Raw genomic sequence first — 22477 nt, 5'->3', positions numbered from 1 at the left:
GGGCGGCCGACAGCCACTTTTAGCCGAAGCACCTCTTCCTAGAGGCAGCGCCCAGGTGGGCAGAGGGCTTCGCTGCCTGCTGTCGGCGCTCACCCAAACCGCTCAGCGATCTCTCCCTGCCATTCGCGCACGGGCCGCGTCCCGGCCGAACTCCTTTTTCAGCTAGACGCACTGTGTTATTCCAGCACAGCACTGTCTAGACAACTAGAAAAAAGTGTGAACGCTCTAATGAATTACTTTCCCCTCACTTTTCATGAAGCCGTTGAAACTCTGGAAGATTTCTGGTCCCGTGCAGTGTTTGTTTTGGGGGTTTTTTTGTTTGTTTTGCTTTGGTATCCAGACATGTAAATATTTACACAGAGAGCTTCTAACAAACCACTATTATTTTGTTAGTGAGAGGGCTTTGTCCCACCATCGAGATTTCAACAAGATTCGGCAGTTTATCTTTATTCAGGCTGTTCTGCGAATAAAATGGTCGCTGTCCTGCTAGACAGAAAACAGAGACGATCCTGCCTCCCCTTGCAGAGCAACTGGCACTTCTCTGAAGCAAACAGCAGCAGTTATTAAACGCAAGAGAACTGTCCCGTTCACCCTGCTGAACCCAATCCAACCTCAACATTTCCTAAAATTGAAAAAAAGATGACACTGCAAAATGTCTTACATAAATTTTGCTGTCCCAGGAGCCTCCGCAGCCAATCCAAAGGGTCAAAGTACTTAAAGAAACCAGATTCTTACGGGATTTCAAGCTCCCACTCCAGATCGCGGCGATTAAACTGAAGGTAGCCAGCTTCACCCTTGACAGGTCCCCACCTCGCTCCTCTGCCGCGAGCCAAACCTCCACGTCCGTTGGGGTGCCTGAGCCTTTCTTACGAACCCTGCAATTTCTGTATAACAGGAGTTTCTAAAGAAATTTGTCTGGATAGAAAAAAGCCAGTCAACAGTGAGAGCATGACAGCAATTGTAATTTATTCTTCTATTAATTCTCTTTTTTTAAAGAACATAAACAAATTCCTAGCATTTTCCCACTGAAAACTGGGTGGTTTAAGTAAACAAAACTGCTAGATGTCTGTGTGAAGATATGTGGATAAGAGCAGAAATCCATGTGCACCAGCGAGGCTTGAAGCCACTGGCAAACTCGTGTCTTCAGGCCCAATGCAAGACTTGGCTCAGAGCTGGCCAGGGGTTTTCAGTTCAGCATGAACCATTCCAAGAAATATTTAAAGAAGTTTTCCCCCAATACTTGGCAGCGCAGTATATTAGTTATCTACACTTAGACAATAAATATAGAATTAACTTCCCCAGCTGCATTCAAACCCCAAAGGTGCTTTTGAGAGGTCACTGTGCTGCCTTGCGATGCCTGGATACCGGGGGACACCATAAGCAACGGGCAGCACCGCTGCTGCCATGGGGGGGTCATCTGGTAAGCGCCCAAGTATGCGGACGCTTATCTCATCTGCATCGGTGTCAAGTCAGGGATAGAAACTCCAGAAGTGCAGGCTTTCTGCTGATATTTCTGCTTCTCCCCACTTCCATCAGGGCCAGGAACAACACGAGAGCCAACCCTCCTCCAGCCTCTCTGCCAGTACTGGACATGGCCAATGTCACAAAGAGCACGGGGCTGATGAAAGCGCTTGAGTTACCGGAGCAAATGTTTTTTGACACCTCTGGACGTTCCAAGTTAAGCTCGGGAGGGAAAGAGCTGCACTTAGCTTGCGTGTTATCCAAACTAGTCCATCAGTGCCTAATCCTGATGAATAGCTGGGTAGCTATTAAAATTGTTTGCTTTGAATAGCTAAATGGAAATGTGAGGGCTTGACGCTTGAGTTAGCATTTAAAATGGGCTCAGGTAATCAAAACACCAGATTTGCGAGCGTTGGGGGTTTTGGAGGAGCTGAGATTCAGTTCAACTTTGTACCTTCAGTTTGTCACAGCAAACAATTCCCATCACCAATAAATGAAATTAGCCACCACTCCCGACGGGGACTGGATGTACCTCATCACAAAGGTTCACACTAGCTGCTTACTCTCCACGGCACCTTTTTGGCCAGCAGTGCTTTTTGTGCAACCTAACACCATCTGTCATGTCACCTTGTGGTCACAGCTCAGGAAGCAACACGTCACTGGCCATCTCTTGCTGAAGATATCTGAGATGCCAGCATCCTGGATCACAGTCTCCTCTCCATCCAGGCAGCAAACACCCAGAACAAATTTAAAAAAAACAAACAGCATGAAGGCAACTCAGGTACCTGCAAATTATTTTCCTGCTTTCACACCCAAGTTGTTAACCATTATCAGAAAACATCTGGTAAATATGACATTCTCTGTAAGTGATATATGTAGCTTTTAACTGTGTCACACAGAAACAGCAGAGATGCACAGCAAGGGGGTGGACGGCATACCATAACAGATTAGATATAGGAAATTTTCCTACTGTGCTAATGCATACTTGCTCCAGTCCCTCTGGCATGGGTGAAGGTGGAAAAGTCAGCCAAGAGATGGTGACAAGATGCTGAAAAAGTAAATGGTTTAAGAGGCACTGCTACGCACAGCCAGGACTGGTGGAAGGTCCTTGGGTCCGTGTCTGCTGCTCTCCGTTCCCACCCCTTGGGCAGAGTGGGGACAGGCCCATAAAGACGGAGCCCAGTGACCATGAAAAAATGGGGGGATGAGAGGGGAGAAGACAGTCCCAGAGGAAATTATTTGTTCAGCGTGGCAGAGCCACGTGGCTCCCCAAGCAGGCTTTCTGCTGGAATACAACCCCGTTGGACTGCAGCACTGAAGGCAGCAGCGGCGGTAGGAAAGCCAGCTCAAACAAGCAAGTGGGCGTCCAAGCAATACGTCCAGAAATGCTGCCGCCAGAAAAACCAGTCTTATTATATCTGAGCAGATGAATATTTCATGAGGAAGGGAAACATAATTTGGGCATTTCAAGCAAGTAAACTGGACTGTATATTCATATACATGGAGGCAGGCACGCTACGTGAAGAAAGCCATCAGATGGTAAGCCTTACTGATCCAGTTTCCTGAGCAGGCCAACAGCAAACTATTAGGGACCCTTCTCTGAGCCATGTCCCTACACAGAAGCCTACCTTAAAAAAATGTGGTACCAAGTCTGCCTCCTGCTAACAGTCACACTTTTATGGTTTCTATAAAAAATAATACAGTAATAGCAGTTTTAAATGCCCAGAATGTATACATTTCAGATAACCTGCTACTGCAGAATATGAAGGTATCAGTAGCACTGCAGGGGCCCGGACAACAGGTAATGAATGCATAAACTAACTAAGAGCAAAGGGATATCTGCCTTTACGGGGCTGAGCCACGCCAGGAAGAACTGCCAATAATATTTGCATAGACCTGATATCCTTTGGCTTGCTGCATGTGAGCCATGACTCAGACTTCACCTAGGGACCAAAGATGATGCAAAGATGCATTAAATACTTCTTGTTTCCCCTTGTTTTACCCTCGTCAGCTGAATCCAGGCAGTGCAAACCGGCTAAGGGTGTTCAGCGCACCCAGAGGAGGCAAAGTCAAAGCACCGCGCAAGCTCCTGGGGATGCGTTAGGAAAACAGGAGGCTGCGGAGCGTTTCCCACAAGGCTGCGGAGGATCAGGGCAGAGGCCTTGGCTGCTGGATGCCAGCTTTGGGGAAGCAGCTCCTCTCCTGCCAAGTGGTGGGAGGCGAAATGAGACACTCAATGTCTTGGGGAGAGCCCCCAAAAGTCACAGGAGCTCCCCCAGGATGTGCCTGGTCAGGCAAAGAGAGGAGAGCGCTGGAGGAGTTTTCTAGCTCTCCCTGCTCTGATCATTCATAGAGCTGAAATGGAAATTCACAGACCTGGCTCTGAAATGTCATGGGGAGTGGAGGGTCCAGGTAGCTCACGGCACCTCCTGTAACTGCAAAGTCCTCGTGCTTGGCATGATGCCTCTCGGACCTAGCAGGAGAGATGAAAGCCGGGAAGGAGATGGCTCACACGGACAGGAGGGTTGGAGGATGCACCGGGGCTTGCGGGAGGAGGCTCGGGAAGAGCCGCCGTCACTTGGGGGCACATGTCCGGCGCAGCGGCAAAGCCGTGCCGCCGCACGGCGCGCGCTCGACAAGCCGTAGCTGCGGGAGAATGTACGGCGCAAGCCAACCGTGGAGCCTCACGTTCAAGGAGACTTGAGAGGTCCGACCGAGCTCTGCGCTCGCAGAACGCGCCCGGGGCCCCACGGCCGGCGACAGCACCTCAACTCTGCCTGGTCCCGGCACGCTCGGGGCACGTGGGCTTCAGCATTTGGCTCTTCTCACAGCGGGCTGGCCGGGATCCAGCGGCGAGAGCATCATCAGCGCGTTGCTGGCTCGCGGTGCACTTTTACCCTGTGCGGGGGGCGGCAGGGGGGCCGTGCGCCTACAGCCGTCCTTCACTTGTCACCTCCGGGCTTAGGTCGCTTCTTTCTTCACAATCATCTAAAGGTGAGGAGGAGCTGAAAAACACGACACTGACAGCGCTGTAGGAGTCGCGGATATAGGGCCTTCCGCTACGCGCCAAGCAAACCCGCTGGAATGGCTTGGACACGATAGGTAAACAGTGTCGGGCTCGCTCAGCAGGGAGACATTTGTATTTAGATGTTATAGATAAGTGGTGCATATTTGAGACATCTGAAAGTTATTATTCCAGGCAGTTTCTAAACAGAGAATCGCAGTTGTGTAGCCCCTTAACTCCAAGCTGACAGGCAGGATAATGATTTAAATTATTGTTAAATATAGGCTCTGTTTTAAGTGGATGGAATTCAACATCATGGTAGGTTTGGGGGAATAAGGGTGTATTGCAAAACACAACGTTTCCAATTGCTGCAAATCTGATTTGCAGGAGCTTCTCTGCCAACACCAAGCATCACTTTTCACACTATGAAAATGGCAGCTGTAGACATCCTCAAAAGGCAACATCATCCCACTATCTTCTGGATCTTTCTCACTCCATCTAATTGCAATAACTTTGATTAAGAGAACTGATTTTTTGAAAAACAAATCATAAAAGGTTTTCAGAAACTTACAGAGTTCAACGGTGAACCATAATCATTTTTATAATGCTTTAGAATTACAAGTAATCTATGCTTCCTTTAGTTTAATTAGGTTCTGTTTATTATGCTATGTTATCACTTTGTTTTTTAGGAAGAGTATATTTATTCATTCTTCATTTTAAGTCATTTGAAGTACAACTATTGTAATATATTAAATCAGAGTATCACATTTGTTTCATCTGTGAAGTTTGCTTTCCAGCATTTTAATGTGGTGTTGATACCTCCACACTCCACTCCTCCCGGAACCTGTCCACGCTGCAAGCAACTTCAGCAGGTACTACGATCAGAGGAGCCTTTTTGCCCCTACCATAAGCTGGTTTTCAATATGCCAAAGGTGAAGTGTGACCACACACTGGCTCCATGCTGCAGCCTTTACACAGGCAAAACTTCAGCAAAAACAAACAGGTCTCTTATGCGGAAGGGAAAAAGGGGAAGGAAGAATTAACGCCTTGCTTATTCAGCATCTGACTGTCTCTTTGTGCCATGGAGCAAGCTCCCAGGCAGTACCTCCAACCTACAGCATTCTCATTTCCCAAATGGGTAATTTACAATAACGTGAGCTAGAGGTTCTCGTCTCTGCTCAGAGCACGAAGATGTAATTGGGTCTAAAAAAAGCAATCGCGCCTTGTCACTTAAGGGAAATTACATGGATGATTAATAATAGATGAGTCTCGCAAAGGCCACCCATTCCGCTCAGTGTACCAGCCTCTTATCCCAATTATCCTCATCAATAATGCCAAGAATTGCTTTGGAAGTTTTAAGGAAAATTGAGTTCACTTACCTATGTTTTAATAACTTCTGTGTCTAGCAGGATAGGAGCATCACAGCAGAGCCTTTGACATACCTAACATGCTATAATATCAAATCACGAAACGATAACTCAAGTCTCTGCCATAAATACTCACGCTCTAAAGGCGCAAACGTAAGGCACTTTGGTTGGTTCAGTAGCTTGGCTGGCCCACTTTAGCATGTGATGGATCCAATAACCCAGAGGAGACGATGCCCACAGTCCCCTGTGAGGAAGGAAAGCAATATCCCTATCCCACAGAAAGCAGGCACTTAGGTGACTTGTCTCAGGAAGACAAGAAATTTGGGCTTGAATCAGGAGCTGAATCCTAACTTCATGTCTTGTCCTCTGCCTCCCCTCTCTGACCACGAAAATTAACCTTCAAACACTGACTGGCCACAGAGCAGCTCAACGCAGAATCGACAGACTAAAATCACCCCAGGTTCCTTCCCGACCCTTTCAGTGGGCAGCCAACATGGTTCTGGCATCCAGATATAATATTTGAGAGACAAACATATATTGGAGAGAATAAATGAATTGTAAGGGCACCAAGCAGAGTACTTCCCATATATTTCTCATTCTGGTCCGCTTTTAGTAACTCTAACTAAGCTATTCATTTAAGGAGTTGGACCCCAAAGGATTCAAAACCTATCTGAAAGTGTTTCAAAACAGCACATTTCGGCAGATGATCTCAGCACAGCGCAGCTGGTTTGAAAACCCGTCATTACTAAATTCTCACGTCCTGGCATGAGCTGATAAAGGCACCATGTTCCTTCCCCACCTGTGACAAGATTTCTTAGCCTCCAGAGAAATAAATCCTGAGAGTTTTTGTAGCCATCTTCATGCTACAGAGCGTGGACTCAGCTACCTGATAATGGGAAAGTGCAACACTAAAACTGGCCTGAGATATTCTTTTGTGTCATCCCGTTTTTCACTTGTGACACCGAAAGACAGAAGAGTGGACAGGTCTCAAAACAAAACTGCAGCAGCCTCGACTGTTTGGCTCCACCAGAGTCAGAAAAAGGATATTAAATATGGAGACAGGGTTGCAATCAGCCTTTCCGAGAAAATAATAATCTGGGAAATTCTGATTCATGCTGATTTGTGATCAAGGACTGTGACTGAGATACCAAAAAAAGAAACTGAATCAGATTTTCAAGGCTGTGTCAAAATGAATTAATTCTCATCATATAACTGGAAAAGATTTAATATCACAGAAGCATTTTTAGAATGACAGCAGGATATGGAGGCTGTGGTAAAGAAAAAAAAAACATGATTATTGGACTGGGGAGATTGACAGTAAGGAAAGATTAAAGAGAACTAAATATACCATAAAATAATAGCTTGGTCAAATAGCTGCCAAAAGGAACACCCTGAGGAGGCGACAGCAGCCATCAGCATCTGGGACCCGGGGAGGCACGAGAAACAAGTGGTGACCACAAATACGCACCGGAAAACGCTTACGCTAGAATGATCAGTAATGAAAGTTTCCAGTAATGATACTGAAGTTATCTTTATACCTACCCAGAGCACTCTGAGAAGCTGTTATCATTAGCTAGTTCGTTTTCACCCTTCAGCTAAGGACAGGAACGACTTGCTCCCCAGGTTTGTCCCGTGGCTGGACACCCTGCTTACCTTCAGTCACTGCTTATGCTGCAGGAAGGGTGACCTGTGCCAGCCAAGAACAACAGAGACGCAGCAAAGTCTGCCAGAAGCTCTCCTACCAGCAAAGCAGCACCACCTCCCTGGCGGTCATTTACCCGCGTGCCTATCGCAGAGGGGGGCTAAGGCTTTTTTTTTCTCGCTTCTGTTGTTGCCAGCAAAACTTTTAAAGCAGATCAAATATCAGTTGAATTCACTTTGAATCTAGCTGAATCAAAGTCAGGCCATTTGAGTTCTAAATGCTTGGCCATAAAAGTGATCCTGGGAGGCATAGCTAGTTCTTTTTAAAAAATGTTTGTAATTAATTTACATTAATTTTCTAGACTGTCTGTCACATATAAACCCTCTGCTGGAAAATGCTACACTCAGTTCATATTTTAAAGATTTTTTTTTTCTACCAAGCAGGCTAGAAATGCTACTAAGTGGAATATTAGACTCTAAAGGGCAACTCAACAGATGGGAGTTATCTGGCAGCAAATTCCACAGATACAGATTGAGGGGTGTGAAACCCCCATTGCAAACTACTGACAAACAGAAGAGTATCTACTCTCTCCTCACCCTCAACCAAAGCATCCTTTTGATAGATCTGGCAGTGGTATTAGCAGAAGACTTCTATAAGAAATTCACTATATCATAGAAAGTGCCTTTGCTCAAAGAGGGATAGGTGTTATCAAGAGCAGAATGAAAAGCCACCAATCTAATTTGGGATGTAAGAAACACATCTGACTTAGGTATTTCTCCATGGAGTGTTTTTCTCCTGCATATTCATAAACTCTTTGCTAGAGACAGTGTCAGTGGTATGTACTTGACCTGAAAAAAGAGCTGGCTTCTCAGCAAGGAACACACCAGGCGTCCAGAGTGACCCATGCCGTCCTGAGCTACTTGACTCCACTCTCCTCCAAATCCACTACTAAAACAGTCTTTGTTTCTCAGGCCAGAAGAACCACTGAGCATAGAGCCTAATACCTGCACAGCCATCGATTACTGATTAACCACAGACCACAGGTTTTGACCTAGCAAACCCTGCACAGAACCCAGTAACTAGCAGATGGAGAAGAAAACAGTGGAGCAGGGAACTTAAGCACATACCTCTCTTCAGGAATGTGAATTAACAGACTTACTCAAGCATACACCTAGTTTCTGGCACACAGGATACAACCACATATGCATATGAAGTTGGTAAGTATTTAACTGTCTTGTTGAATTCATCTCCTGGAGCCTAAATAGTCTTTTCCAAGCAACTGAAAACGTGACCCCAACCCTGGGTAATCAGTCCAGCTGGGAACTACACACATTTGAAAACCAGTATCTTACTTCCAGTTTGAATTTCTCCTAAATCAGCTTTCATCCATTTGCCTACCAAAATAGACTGCTTTTTGCCTTACCCTTAGTAGTTATTTAGACTGTAGGCTCTTTGAAACTTATTCATTTTTTATAGAGCATTGGTCTTTTAGGTCTCACATCTAGAACTGAAGCACTAGAAATTATAATATGAATAGTCATAATAGTAAGTATGGCCTATGACCAAATTATTTATATACTTGAGTGAGCTAATTAGGTTGAGCTGACATTGCCAGTCCCCGCAGCTCTGCAGTGAAATTCTCCATCAGTTCAGTTTTCTGTTCAGTTGTTTCTTGCACTGACCTTCAATGTAAGGCCAATTTCCTTCCACCTGCCTGAGCAGCATTAGAGTCAAGATCTGGAGACCCTACCAAAGTGGTCTGCTGATGCCTGTGAAAGGTTCGGGAGGGTGATGCGGTTTCCAGACACTGAAGAGGACAAACAAAAATAGCCAGGAAAACAGCACTGCAGAAGGAGGATGAAGAAATGTAATTGCCTTTGGAAACACTTTGATCAAATTGTCATCAGTCTCCTTGGTTCAAGTAGCCATCTACACAGCTCTGCAGTGCTGCAGTCCTCCCCACTCCGGGGCTGCAGAGAAAGGGGGATGTTCTGCATTAAAGATGTTAAAGGCATCCGTTCTTTCCATAAAAGTGACGCAGTGCTTACTGGCACGGTACTGACATGGGAATAGGATTATTGGATTCTAAAGGCTTTTTCCCTGGAACGGTCTTTATCCTCTTAAAGGAAGATAGAGCAATTAAGGATTTTTTTTTTCCCCATAAGAGAATTAATTTTCTGTGAAGGGTCACAGTGGTAGCCAGGTGCATCACAGGAAATTTTCATCCTAGTCAGTGGTACAAGGTTTGAGTCCGTGGTCAGCAATCTCATCTATCAATCTTTTATCCCTAGTTACAGCAGCCAATCTGATGCAGGTAGAAGTATCTCGGAGAACAGAAGTTGCAGCTAAACATGACCAAACATGAAAGGCAAAGGAAAATAACACTCGCACTTACAAAAACTTTTTCCAGGCAAGACCTAGAGGTGCTGGCCATTGTCAGAGACAGGGGATTGGATTCAGTAGACCTTCAGTGCGGCACCATGGCAGTCCTTTCGTGATATGCCAGGCCAAGTATGCATCCAGACACACAAGAACAGAAGTTTGGAAGGACTGACACAGCTAAAAGCAGCAAATGGACTTGAAATGCAACTGGAAGGATGAAAACATCTTACACTGTTCTGTGGAAGCCAACTTTGGGATTCTTGGGGTACACAGCCTGCACCTTAGTAAAGTTAACGGCAAAACTCTCCTGGAGCAGTACTGGGCCCCAAGACGATATCATCAGGCTAAAGCTGTAAAAGGCTGCAGCAAGTTGAGGACAGGAGGAGAGCAGTGTGGCGTGAGACCCAAGGCCCACCTGTCCCCGGGCTCTGCCTTCAGCAGCCGGTAAAGTCAATTCCTGGGGAGGAGCACAGGCATGGGGCAAGCAGAGATACCTCCTCCATGCATGCTCCCAGCTATCCTGACCCAGGTCCAGAGCACTGGTGATGCCTTGCATTTGACTGCCCTTGAAGTATCACTGAAAATTACTTTTAAGAAATTATTTGACTCAGTACATTTTCTATCTAGACAACCCTGAAGCTGCACAGTGTTGTTTGCACAGAGACCCAGTCGTATGGATTGCATACCTTACAGGTCAGAAGAGTCACATACAGCTAATGAACAGAGGGGCTGCTGCTGCCTACGAAATCCTAGCTTGGATTGGCACAGGTTCCCTCAGTCAAAACTGTTTTGTCTCTTTGGGACAGCCAAGCAAAGCCTGGAGCAGGAGCTTCCAGTGCTCGGGGTTTCACCAGAGAAGTAATGAAGGAGTAAAAACCAGGGACAAGATTCTGCTCACATTGCAAAACCAAAGCGACTCCACAGGTGGTTGCAAGTTTAGGCTGGTATAACTGAAAATAGAGCAGGGCTGTAAGTAAGGATTTCTAGACTGAGCAGTTCTGCTTACAATGCTTGGAAAAACAAATGGGGACTTTGGAGTTCAAAGCAATCTCATTTTTAGCTCTGTTGCTGATACGGATGTTAAAGCCAATTTAATTTTGTTAAAGGTGTCTAACTTTTTTAATAACCCAGAGGCCTACAGGGATAACGAAATCATGTCCTCTGTATGGTAAACTGCATATTCAGCAGCTGTGATACCAATTAGATGTTGAAATGACAAAGTGCTATCTCACGCCAGCAGAGACATACTGTACAGAGCCTGTGTTTAGTTTTATCATATGAGCAATGTTTAGCTGTCATCTGTCATATAGGCTTAGGAGAACAGGCCTTCCTCAGCTGGAACAGCTGGAATTGCAAGATTAGAGCAATAAACACTCATTCTTCTACCAGATTAGCTTTTTGCATCCCAAACTCACCTCCAGTTCAACTGTCTTACACTGGGGTAAATCCACTCTTTGTCAAGCTATGTTTATGAATGGAGTTAGCTTTCAGCATTACGACATAAGGTTTTGTAGAGTTTAAATGATTTTGCTGAATATTTTTAAGGAAGGTATGAGGAAAGCTGCAAAGTTTAACTCCCTACTCTAATATATTCTCTCCACTTTTTTTCTGAAGACTTCTGTTACTTACAGATTTATAATAGGAACCCCAATAGACAAACTAAGGAAAATACAACTCTATGCTACATAAGCATCAGTTAGGAGAATATATTTTTCAAAGAACAACGTAGCTATCTTATCCTAATAGTCGTGAAAATCCAATAGTTCTAACCAAAATACCAAATTCTCTTCTAACACAAGTAGTTCTTTGAAAGTTTTCCTCAAAAGAACATACTGCTCCATTAGCAGTGTCTGTTCTTATGCTCTAAGGCCCTGTCTATACCAGAAACTTCTGTAACTAATTATAGCTCTTTAATCAATTCAGTATATATCCAATTATTCCAGTAGTTTTTGCCTTTAGAAGAAGTAAAATTAGGTTCAAAGTATAATACCTTTGAATTGAAATCACTGTTTCCAGACTAAAAGTTCCCTGCTTTTGCTAAAAAATAGTAACACTTAGCAAAAGCAGGGTAAACTTCTTAGTGCAAACCAGCAATACTTACTTCTTCAAAGCAACCACTAAATCAATAATCAGAAGATATTTAACAAGAAATTGTCTTTTTTTTTAAATACAGGGGCCTACCTTTGCATTGTCTGTGTCTAGACTACAGCATTCACATACCAATATATTATACAGCACCTACAATTGTCAGAATTGCCATGTTTCCTTGTGCTTTTATGGGTAACATGGAAAATATTATTTTATAGCTTTTCTTGTCTGTGTTAGGAACAATATTGCAGCTTGCCAGAACTAATGGAACTTTATAAAGCACAGAATTTATTTTTCCATTGATTATCCTGTGTTGTTAAAGTCTTCGTTTTTCTCAGTCTGGACAATACGAGCCAGAATAATCACTGTCGAGTTTCTTTCTACCCAGGTTTGCTTGCGTGTTCTCCTGACGCTGACGGGGACACAGCTTTGGATGATGTACATAGCAACAATAACACATCACGCGCCAGATTTTGTCGCGGCAGTTCACGGTTAGTGATGCCAAGGCTCCAAGGGCAGCCAGCTCAGGTGAGAGCAACGGGTAGACACACCTAAGAGCAACAGTGGTAAAATATATGGAACAACTTTTGGACACAAGGAGCTGCCTCGGGGCTGCAGGCTAACTCTTGGGTCCCTATCACATTTGGAAAAATATGTCCCTCCTATGTGCTAAGGCAAAGCAGGGATTGATTAAAATGGCAACAGATGAGTTATTTATTAAACTGTTTTCACATTTCTAGTTATGTTAGAGAGCTTCCTGCAGCTGCAGAGACAACAGCTACAGACAATAAAACTTCATGAGCATTTGAAATTCTCTCTCCCCTTAGGAGATGCGGAAAAACAATGACAAGTGACCGTTTGCAGGTGGCATATATCTTCCCTTCATTAAGGAGGACTCTGTTTAAACACATACTATTCTTTTGCATCAGCTCGTCACAAACTTTCACAGGGAGCGCAAATAGTTTATAGCTTCCACTTTCACGCAGTATACTATAAATGTGCACTGCAGTCGTGTTTGATTATCCAATTTTAGTTAGCGCGAAGCAGTCTCGGAAGATGAGCGTGCTCATTGGCGTGGGTCAGGGTAGCAACAGAAATGATTTCCTGCGGGCAATGGAAAATGAAGCTTTTGCTCATGAAAACCAAAATAGTAGTAACCACGTGGTAAAACTGAAGATGCATGCAATAAGTTACATTTTTCAGTCTTACACCATTCACATCTGAAATTTGCCCATAAATCCACCTCATTTGGGGCTTATTTAATGTTGCTTCTAAAGGTACCCTTGAGTCAGAGATTCAATTTACCCAAGAACTGACATGGGTAAAGAAAGAAAAACACTTCCTTCCTTCCCTACAAAACGTGCAATTTCCTTGTCAAATTTACACTAGCTTGAATCTCAGGAAGGGTAAATCTCCCTCCATGATCAGTTCATATTTCAACTTTTGATACTTTGCAAACATGAGGTGACAAAAAGCTAGAAAGTGAATCTGGAGAAAGAAGATTCCCCAAATATCTTGTGTAATATACAGCTCTTCCAGTTAATTCTAGTCGAATCTGTATATACCCTTATGCTTGATGTATGTATTCATACAGTTTCTACTTCTGCAAAATTTAATGTACGTACATTTAAAATTTTTCTGCTTTGTAAGGTTTTACTAGCTTTTCACGTATTTTATATTACAAGAAGTTGGTGAAGCTTTGCTTTCAACAGGTGCCCTTTGGTGGGCCAACGTAAATATAATTATACTTGGTTTTCCAATTTTTTACTAGCAAAAGTACCAAGACTACTGTGTAATACTGGCTGAATAAAAATACAGATGGATGGCAGAAGAGTGTGAATAGAATAATTAACAGTAAAGGTGTTTGGATTTTGACCATACTAGTAACGAATGGGACTAAGAGGAAAACCAACAGGCTGTTCCTTATGTGCTCTCTCATTGGAAACAGAGCGGGGGGGATGTGTGCTGAAATCAGAATTTCTTGCAGTCCCATTTTTCCATATTTTTAGAACGCATCTGTTGTAGTTTGGAAGAAAACATACTAGATACTTGGACTAGATGATTGCCAGAGGTCTCTTCCAACTTCAGCTATTCTGTAATTCTGTGATACAATATTTACTACCAATAAAATAGGGCAATTTTCAACAAGGTACCATACAGTGGGAAAACCTGGAATCCCACCCCAAAAGACACAGGAATATGCCCAAAACATGCATTCCTCTGTCTTACACACCCGTAAGAAAAGCTGCCACCCTTGCTGTCCTGCAGGGAATCCACAGAGAGACTATATTAACATTTCTTAGTCGACGCCAGTCTCACTAGCCGAGTGCTTGGCACAAGCCAGTTAATGTGAGACACCACCATTTGGTTCCCTTGCGCTGCCATCCTCACTGCAAGGATCTGACGGCCCCAGGAGTTAAACAGCTGGTCCTCTCCTTTTCTTTTTTTTTTAATGCTTTATTATAGCAGGGAGGCAGCAGACTGCTTATATTCCGTTTTTCTCGGACTCTTTCTGAAGTGTGAATGAGCATGTGTGTATGTTGAAGTGATAACATAAGGCTAAACCACATTTGTAGTAAATATTACTTCAAATTACCCCATGTCATCCTGGAATGTAAAAGTGCACTTGTGCAAAACTAGCTGCCCAAAAAGGGAAGCAGAGCTGTAAACCATTCTGCCTACAAGTTGAGCATGTCAGCAGGAGAGTCACTGTATAAGGGTATGTTTACAGGTCACTTAAGCCTGCATCTATGCTGAAACTCATGCCCTGAATCACCCAACATCCATGCAGTCACTTGCAACAACCTTGCCTAAACGGGGCCTTTACATCGCGGCAGGAAACCAGCTGAGGCCATGCGCTCAGGGCACAAGCTCGTGGTGTGAATTTGAGCTTTTTCATCTATATAGTGTGGGTGGAGGCAAGGAGAGCAAGGAGCATTACTGTTACTGACCACGGGAGCACTGCAGTTCATTTTAGTGTGAACCGGTGCACTTTCAAGGAAGATTTAGACCAAGCTCTTTTGTTCACTCACCAGTGACAGCCGAAAGGTGGTCAAAACTCAGTTCCTGACCTCCCTTTGGCCAAGAGTCAGTGGACTATGCAAGGATTTTTTACCTGTCTCAGTAGCAAATGAAGCAGGCAAAGAAGCTGCATAAAATCCTCTGCTTCTGACCATAGAGCAAGGCCATTCACACCCAGGAACTCCTGCAACAGCCACACGTATGCCTATGTATCAACAGCAGTAATTACACGTGAGTAATTATCAGTAGGGCTGATGCTATGGGTAAAGCCGTAAGCACAAGGAAATGATCTTTGCTTTCATCTGCAGGCACAATTTGGTGATACCAGCGTGCTGCACTCTGCAACCCCAACACATACCCTATGAGTTTCACTGCAGAGATGGGAACTTGCACTGACAGAAGACTTATTGCTGCATGTCTTTGCTTCGGGAAGCGTGAGTTTGGAAGGGAAGTTCCATTCTTGGGAGTCAGAGGGGAATATTTCCAAGAAAGATGGAAGGACAACCACTAGAAATGGCAAAGCTCAGACCTTTGGGTGAAGCACACACAAAATCAAAAAAAGGCAGTGCATTAACCATTAGCAAAATAATGAAGCTCAAGAACAAGGAGCCTCTTTAGGGGGAAAAAAAGAAATAATTGAACTGCCATGTAAAATACTAGGCTCTTCCGTTCAACATACCACGCCAGCATCCCCTCCATCAGATGCCCTGCATGCCATACCAGGCTGAATTTGACCATATGTTTGTAGCTAAGCTATGAAATTCATTTGTCAAGTCCCTGGAGTTTTTGGCAAGATGTCCTGTACTATATGTGTGGTCTGCTATACTAAAACGGGCATGCAGAGCTTTGCAGTGGGTATGGCTATACGATCCAGAGGCAACATAGCTGATGCTTTCAATGCTCAGATTTTTAGTGCTGTGTAATAATGAATGGAGATAGAGAGGACTCGAGTCAAAGATGTTTCGGCACAGTTGCTAGGATTAAAACCTGCTGAAGGCTGTTGGAACATGCTATAAATACGTATCTGAGCTCCACGCCAACTGTGTAAACTCAGAAGCTGCTTGCTTCATTCAGAGAGTTTATACCAACCAGAGCCGCAATTAGAATCTGGAACCTGTTAAATTAGAGGCTAATCAGTGGCTGGTAACAGTCACATTTTCCTTGTGAAAAGGGACGTGGAAGATGCTGGAACAATGCAGGAGCAGATGAGGGATAGGAAATCATTTCTTGAGTGTTTTGAAAGGAAGCACATAAGCCAGAGTTATGGGCCTTCATTAATCAGGCATAGGAATCATGAGGTGCCAAATCTCGCAACAGCCCGGGAGACTCTGAGTCATTTGCAAGCTCTTCCTAACTGAATCCTGAACATGACACATCACCAAACTCAAGATCTCAATTCAAATATCACCTTCTTGGCCTAGGAACAGTTGCCTAGTGGCTCTGACTCAAGTTGATTCACAACGAAAGATAAATCTTTCTACTACTAAAAAAAGGCAAAAAGCTGCTGAGAAATCCTTTAATTCCTTCCTCTGCATTGTGCAATCTTGAGCCAGTAGTTTTTGCAGTGAGGTCAGTGCCATTTCTCTACCCCCTGAACCAAGATTCTTCTTCCCTGCTGTGCAGGTTGCTATAGGCAGTCCCGCCACCATATCTTTTAATACAGCAAACAGTGCAGGAAGGAGGCAGAACTGTCTGAAAGAGGCTTCATTAAAGCTTTCAATACTTAACATGAAAATGAGAAGGTTTGTTGTTTTAACAGAATTAGCTGGCTAAAATACAGGAAAAAGCCAGAATCTCCCTCAATCTAGCAGGATCATCTCATCTCCATTAGGAAGTTCAGTTAACAGGTACCACCTAACTTCCCATGGTGAAAACAAGACCCATGAAACTACTGTTACCTGGAAAAGTGCTATTACTTGTCCCCCAGCAACACTGAGAAGCCAACTCTAGGTCTGCACGCTGACATCTCTGGTTCCCCACTAACCTAGCTGCCCACTGAGCTGGATCCTCAGCAACTCTTTTCAGTTGGTATAAGATCTATAAGCTCAGACACCCCGAACCTTGACAGTGCACATCTGGAGCCAGACTGACTCCTCAGGAGTGCCAAACTACTTCAGTTTCAAGTGGGGATGGCAGAAGACGTGGGCACTCTGCACTCCTCATACTCTAACCCCAACTGCATTTCCGATCTTCAGGCTCCAGAGGATGAATCAAACTCCTCTGCACAAGTCCTGCCCTGTGAAAGCAACATCCCAACAAAACCAGCAGCGGCTTCTCACAGGTTATTTGGAATAGATCCATATTATAAATCTGTCCACTAACCCAGCCAGAAAATCATAACAGTGCCATCTAGGAAGGAATTATCCATAAAATTAAAATGCATTTCCCCACTTTGGCTTGGGGAAAGCAGCAAGTAAGATAAAAAGGAAGTTTTACAAAGTACATTCCATGCTCCAGAATGTGCTCCAATATAGTTTAGTTAGCACACGATCTCTCAGCAGAAATCTATTTATTTATAGATGGCTTCTAGTGATATATCGTAGTGGTTGTTTCCCACCCTCCCACTTGCATGATATTTAAGTGCTAAACTCTAAACACCAGTTAATCTCGGCTCAGACTGTGAGATGCTCTGAGAAGGAATAACATCCTTTTCCCTTCCTCTGTCCCACCTCAGACTCAGCGCAGCGAGTGGAACGGACCGCGTCAGGCTGGTCCATCACAGGGGATGGGACAGCATCATTCCTGCAGCCTAGGACTTGGGCATGATCCCCACATCATGTGACCGTACCCCCTGAAATGCACTCACCTAAGAGCTGCACGCCGCGGGTGAGTCCGTAGACATCAATCAAAGCCCAGAGGGGTTCTGCGGTCCTCACCCCACTGAAGAACAGCATCGCAGCGGAGTCGTTCACCCGATAGAAAACCCGTCCTTTCTTGTCCACCCAGAACGCTATGATGTTTCCTTCGTTCGCAAACTCTTCTGGCAGAGCCTTGGCCCAGAAACCACTTTGGGAAACCAAGTCGGGGCACGCATACTTCGGCAGGGTGTCAGGGTTAATCCTGGACGGATCCTTGGAAGTAAACCCAAGCCGGAGAGCTCCACTCCAGCAGCATTGTTTTTTAGTGATCTGCAAAGATAACAGCAGCAATAACAGCATTTGGCACTCGAGTGTGTATTTACACACTACAGGCTCCATGCCATCGAGCACTGAAGGTCACCGCATAGCTCTGTGAGTGCTTAGCTCCCAAAGGATGAGTCCACTAGATTCAAGAAACATTCTACCCACCACCAAAACACTGTTGCGGCTATTTTAAATGCAAGTAGCAATGCTGCACAGTTAAGAGACAAAGCTCATATTAAAAAAAAAAAAAATCAAATGAAATCTATGGGGAGAGATGAAATGTAATTACAGCTGCATTATGACTCATTTCTATTTCTAGGGTAATTCCTTTTGGCCTAAGAACTGTCCTCTTGCAAAAAGTGCCAAGAAACGGCCACAGGATCTTATATCTCAGCTGAGAGAGCACCTACAGCAGCATAGCCCTCCCCACCATAGTGCTCGCACAGCGGGGTTTCTCATGACCTGAGGGAAAAGCACTGACTCCAGAATCACAGTCACCACCATAGGGTTTTCTAGGTTTCCCAGCCAACTAAAAGACAATCTTGCCCCTGTTTAGCTTGTCAGATTGCATGAAATCACAACTTTGCCATAGATAACTTGTATGCGGAAAAGCACAACTTGAAGTATTTAATTATATTAAATACACAATTAGAAGACAACGGTAGATGTTGTCTTATGTCTGGGAAACACCTACTCACTTCAAGTCTGATTGCTGTTTTTCAGGATATGCTGTGCATGTCTGTGGAAAACCTGTTCACTTCAGCTATAAGTGTTGTTTTTCAGGATATGTTGTACACATCTGTACTCCACCTGTCAGCATACGGTATGTCAGCACAGATCCAGCCAGGATCTGGGTCCAGGATAGCTACTTTGTGTCACTTGACACATAATAGGTGTTTTTGTTCATGCACTGAACCTGCAGCAAACATACGATTGAAATATCCAAAGGTTGAAGAACCAACAGGAGACCACACCACTGCAACAAGAGCTGTCTAAAGAGGGGTTTTTGAAAAGCTAAATTCATCTCTCATCACTGGAGTGACTTTTTTCAACAAATTTGGTGACAACCTCTATTAACTTCAACCTAGAAGCCTCCTTGAACTGAAAAATGAATAACGTACCCAAAAATCAATGGACAAGACCCCATGAGGAAAAAGCCTTATGGCCTAAATTTTTGGCCGTGTTGACCATTTGTCATTACAGTGAGGACCTAGAAGAGCAGGCAGTAAAACCTGCAGAAGCATAACCTCTAGCGGAGAGGCCTCGCTGCCGACCAGCTATGAAAGACAACATGAGATGCTGTCATGCAGAGTAGGACAGCAGTCCAGGATGGCTCACATGTGCCTCTGAAGCCTTGAGAGGGAGGACAACACTTATAAAAGGGACAGAGCATACAATGAAGTGCGGTCAGTACCGAGTGTGGAAAGGTGGGATTTGTCAGGAGTCCAGCCCCAAGGGGAACAGCAGACCTTTGGCCACAGCACGGACACAGGGTTGTCAGCTCTGACACCCACCACAACTGTCGGTCTCAGGCCGCAGTAAGGAGGGTTGCACAGGAGTCTGTCCTCCCAACTGGGATAGAATTGCCCATATGATAATTTTTCAGGCAAATGACATCTTCAGGCACCTCTGTGAGTGCTAGACGACAGCTTCTTGGACTTGGAAACCTCTCTAGATGTGGAAAAAACCAAAGGCACAACTATCTTATAAGAGGATCCAACTAAAGTGGAATGAGGTGTTTTCCGAACATGATCTGGGAGGAATTGCAGGAATGGACTTTGTCCACAAAAGCCTGGTTGCAGCTCATGTCCCAGTCTGGAAGCCGGAAGCACAGGATTTTCTACAACGGATTCTTTGAGACATGCTTCTTTGGACTTCTGAATTCTCTTCTAATAACATTTATAAATATTGCATTATTCTTTCACATGTTCCTCTCCAAGGCAAATCCGGAACGCATGCCCTTGTGGGCATAACAGTCTCACAACAAAGACATTGTTCAAAGCCTAGAGATTTCTGCTTTATAATTAAAGTATCAGAGAAATCACCTCAGGGCTTCAAAAAAAAGAAAAAAAAAGATCAACGGACAGATAGTTCTGCAGTTAAACAAGAGTTGCTCTTTATCCCTATTCAACCTAGTCAAACATCTAAACTATTTACATCAATCAGCATGAAACACTTCAGAACTGACCTCAGTCCCAGGAATCCTGAGAAGCTCCAGCTTGTGGGATGGACACTGGGGTGGCAATAAAGAGGACCGAAGCAGATTTGCTGTTTCACATCTCTGGACAGGATAGGATGGGATCATTCACCTTCCCCCAGTGGAAGGGGGGTGGATGGGGCGTGCATGTGCCAAAATGGGGTATATACACGCACTCCAAGAAGAAGCCTGGATTATTTATTGTAGCAAATATACTGCAAACCCTAAAAGCTCTTGGGACCGAGATTAATACGGCCTCATTGTTATTCGTACAATTTACTCTTTCACAGTCTCTTGCCAATACTTTACAGCAATCACAGGCTGCATGAAGTAAATATTCATATGGTAATCTAGGCTGCACATGTTCCATGTATTAATCAGCACCTATAAACAAACAGTTCTCAACACAGTTTGACCACAGGCAAACTAATATCCAAATTAAAATTGAGTGTAATGCCTGCCAAGAATTAGACACAGCTGGACAAAGGATACACAGCTTTGCTAAAAAAGGCAATGGTTAATGATGGGCCAAATTCTCTATTCAGCAACCACTGCTAGCAGAAAAGCTTGGGAGGTCCACTGGGTACCGGAAGGGGAGGAACAGATGCATTCCACATCCAAACTGGCAAACCATGGCTGATTACAGAGATTCAGACTCCTGCATTCAAAGCCTTGTGTTACCTTTGACAAACTCTCACCCCACCCCGAGCAGTGCCCCAAATCACATGGAAGAAACCACGCTGTTACCAACATCTCTGAGGCAAAGAAAGAAGAGCTCTGGCTGCTTGATGGGATACCCAAAGCAGCAAAGAAATCTCAGAATAAACCCAAAATACAACAAATAATAATCCAAATGAAATCTCATGACTTCTTTCCTCTAGTTTTTGAAGTGAGTTTAGACTTTATAGAACCTGGATGATTGGGTTCATGGTTAGTCTTTAGATGGTGAGAAACACAAAAGATTTAATACGCCATTTTATACAGGCACAAACAATAATAAGGCATTTGGAGGAGGGACTCAGCAGAAAAGCAAAGGCGTTTCCGTCCATCCCTAGAGTACAGGTTCTGCTGAAGCCTGTTGATTATTCGCATGAGAACTCCCCTTTAGATTCAGCAGGAGCTCTGCTTGTAAATCCCTTGTGCACAGATGAAAGATCTGCATGCATATTCTTCACATATGTTATGCAAGTTAAAATCCTAAAATATACAGTGATAAACAAGTGTGAATTTTCCTGAGATAGTTGCATTGTTTCAGCATGAGGAAGAAATAATCCAGAACCTTTGTCTACAACACTAAACCCACGCAAACCTCTGATGGCATTTTCAAAAACAAAATGCTGCTTTCATCACCTCTCAAATCATTTTTCCACAGTTGTTTGTCCAAACTGCTGGCCAATGTGGAAAAAATCCCATTAGACTATGTGAGTCCTGCTGGGTTCCTAGCCTGGAGAGAGGCAGTAAGAACTCTACAGGCAATGTAATTCAACCCATAGGAGGGATTTTCCACTTATGGGTCTGATCCTGAAATCACTGAAATCTCAGTGCATTTCCAAAAGAAGAGACATTAGGGGAGCTGTGCTGGAACAAGTGCTCAGTCTCATACAGCCAGCAGCCATGAGGCAGAGCAGAGGGAGCTGATCTAAAGAGGCTGAGACAAGCCACCAACACCATCACAGGTGAGATGTGCTGAATAAGAGAGCCTGTAGCAAATAAAATAAACCTCAGTGGGTTAATTTCCCCATCTTTTGCTTCAGTTCACTTTTTCTTTTTCTTTTTTTTAATTCATCTTTCTTTCCCTTTTCAGTCTGCACTCTTCCCTTGTACTCTTTGGAGCCCTTTTCCTTACTTCCACTTTCCTGCAGTCCCTCTGCACTGTGTGTTCTTCTTTCCATCTCCTCCGTGTCCTCCATTAATGCCCTGCTATTCCCTGCTACCTCTCCCAGACTTAATTCTTTTTTCAGGAGGCTAAAGCTGTTGGTGGCCTCATCTTCCTCCTTTCTTGCTCTAGTTGCTGGCTACAAGAGAAGAGGCAGAGAAGGCTGGTACGCTGCCCTAGCTCCTAGTGCTCTGGGGTTTTGAGTGATGGGCAACAGGAGGATCAATCAGAGTCAGCTGCTACGTGTGGACAAACCTCCTGGAAAACTCTTGTACATAAATGAAGGATTTGCAGGCAGATCTTTTGTGCGTGCCACA

The 22477-nt window shown here is 44.3% G+C and overlaps 1 protein-coding gene across 2 annotated transcripts in view; it reads right to left on the bottom strand.

The window, feature by feature from the left end:
* Window positions 1-22477, bottom strand: part of NEURL1 (neuralized E3 ubiquitin protein ligase 1) — a 123910-nt gene that overhangs the window by 40750 nt on the left and 60683 nt on the right. For both annotated transcript variants that reach the window (XM_067300207.1, XM_067300206.1), the window contains exon 3: window positions 17772-18093. In XM_067300207.1, coding sequence (XP_067156308.1) covers window positions 17772-18093 — 322 coding nt within the window. The remainder of the gene's footprint in view (window positions 1-17771; window positions 18094-22477) is intronic.

Source organism: Apteryx mantelli, chromosome 7 (assembly GCF_036417845.1).
Source record: "Apteryx mantelli isolate bAptMan1 chromosome 7, bAptMan1.hap1, whole genome shotgun sequence".
Taxonomy (NCBI): Eukaryota; Metazoa; Chordata; class Aves; order Apterygiformes; family Apterygidae; genus Apteryx; species Apteryx mantelli.
The sequence above is the reverse complement of the archived record's forward strand: the minus strand, read 5'-3'. Positions and strand labels throughout refer to the sequence as shown.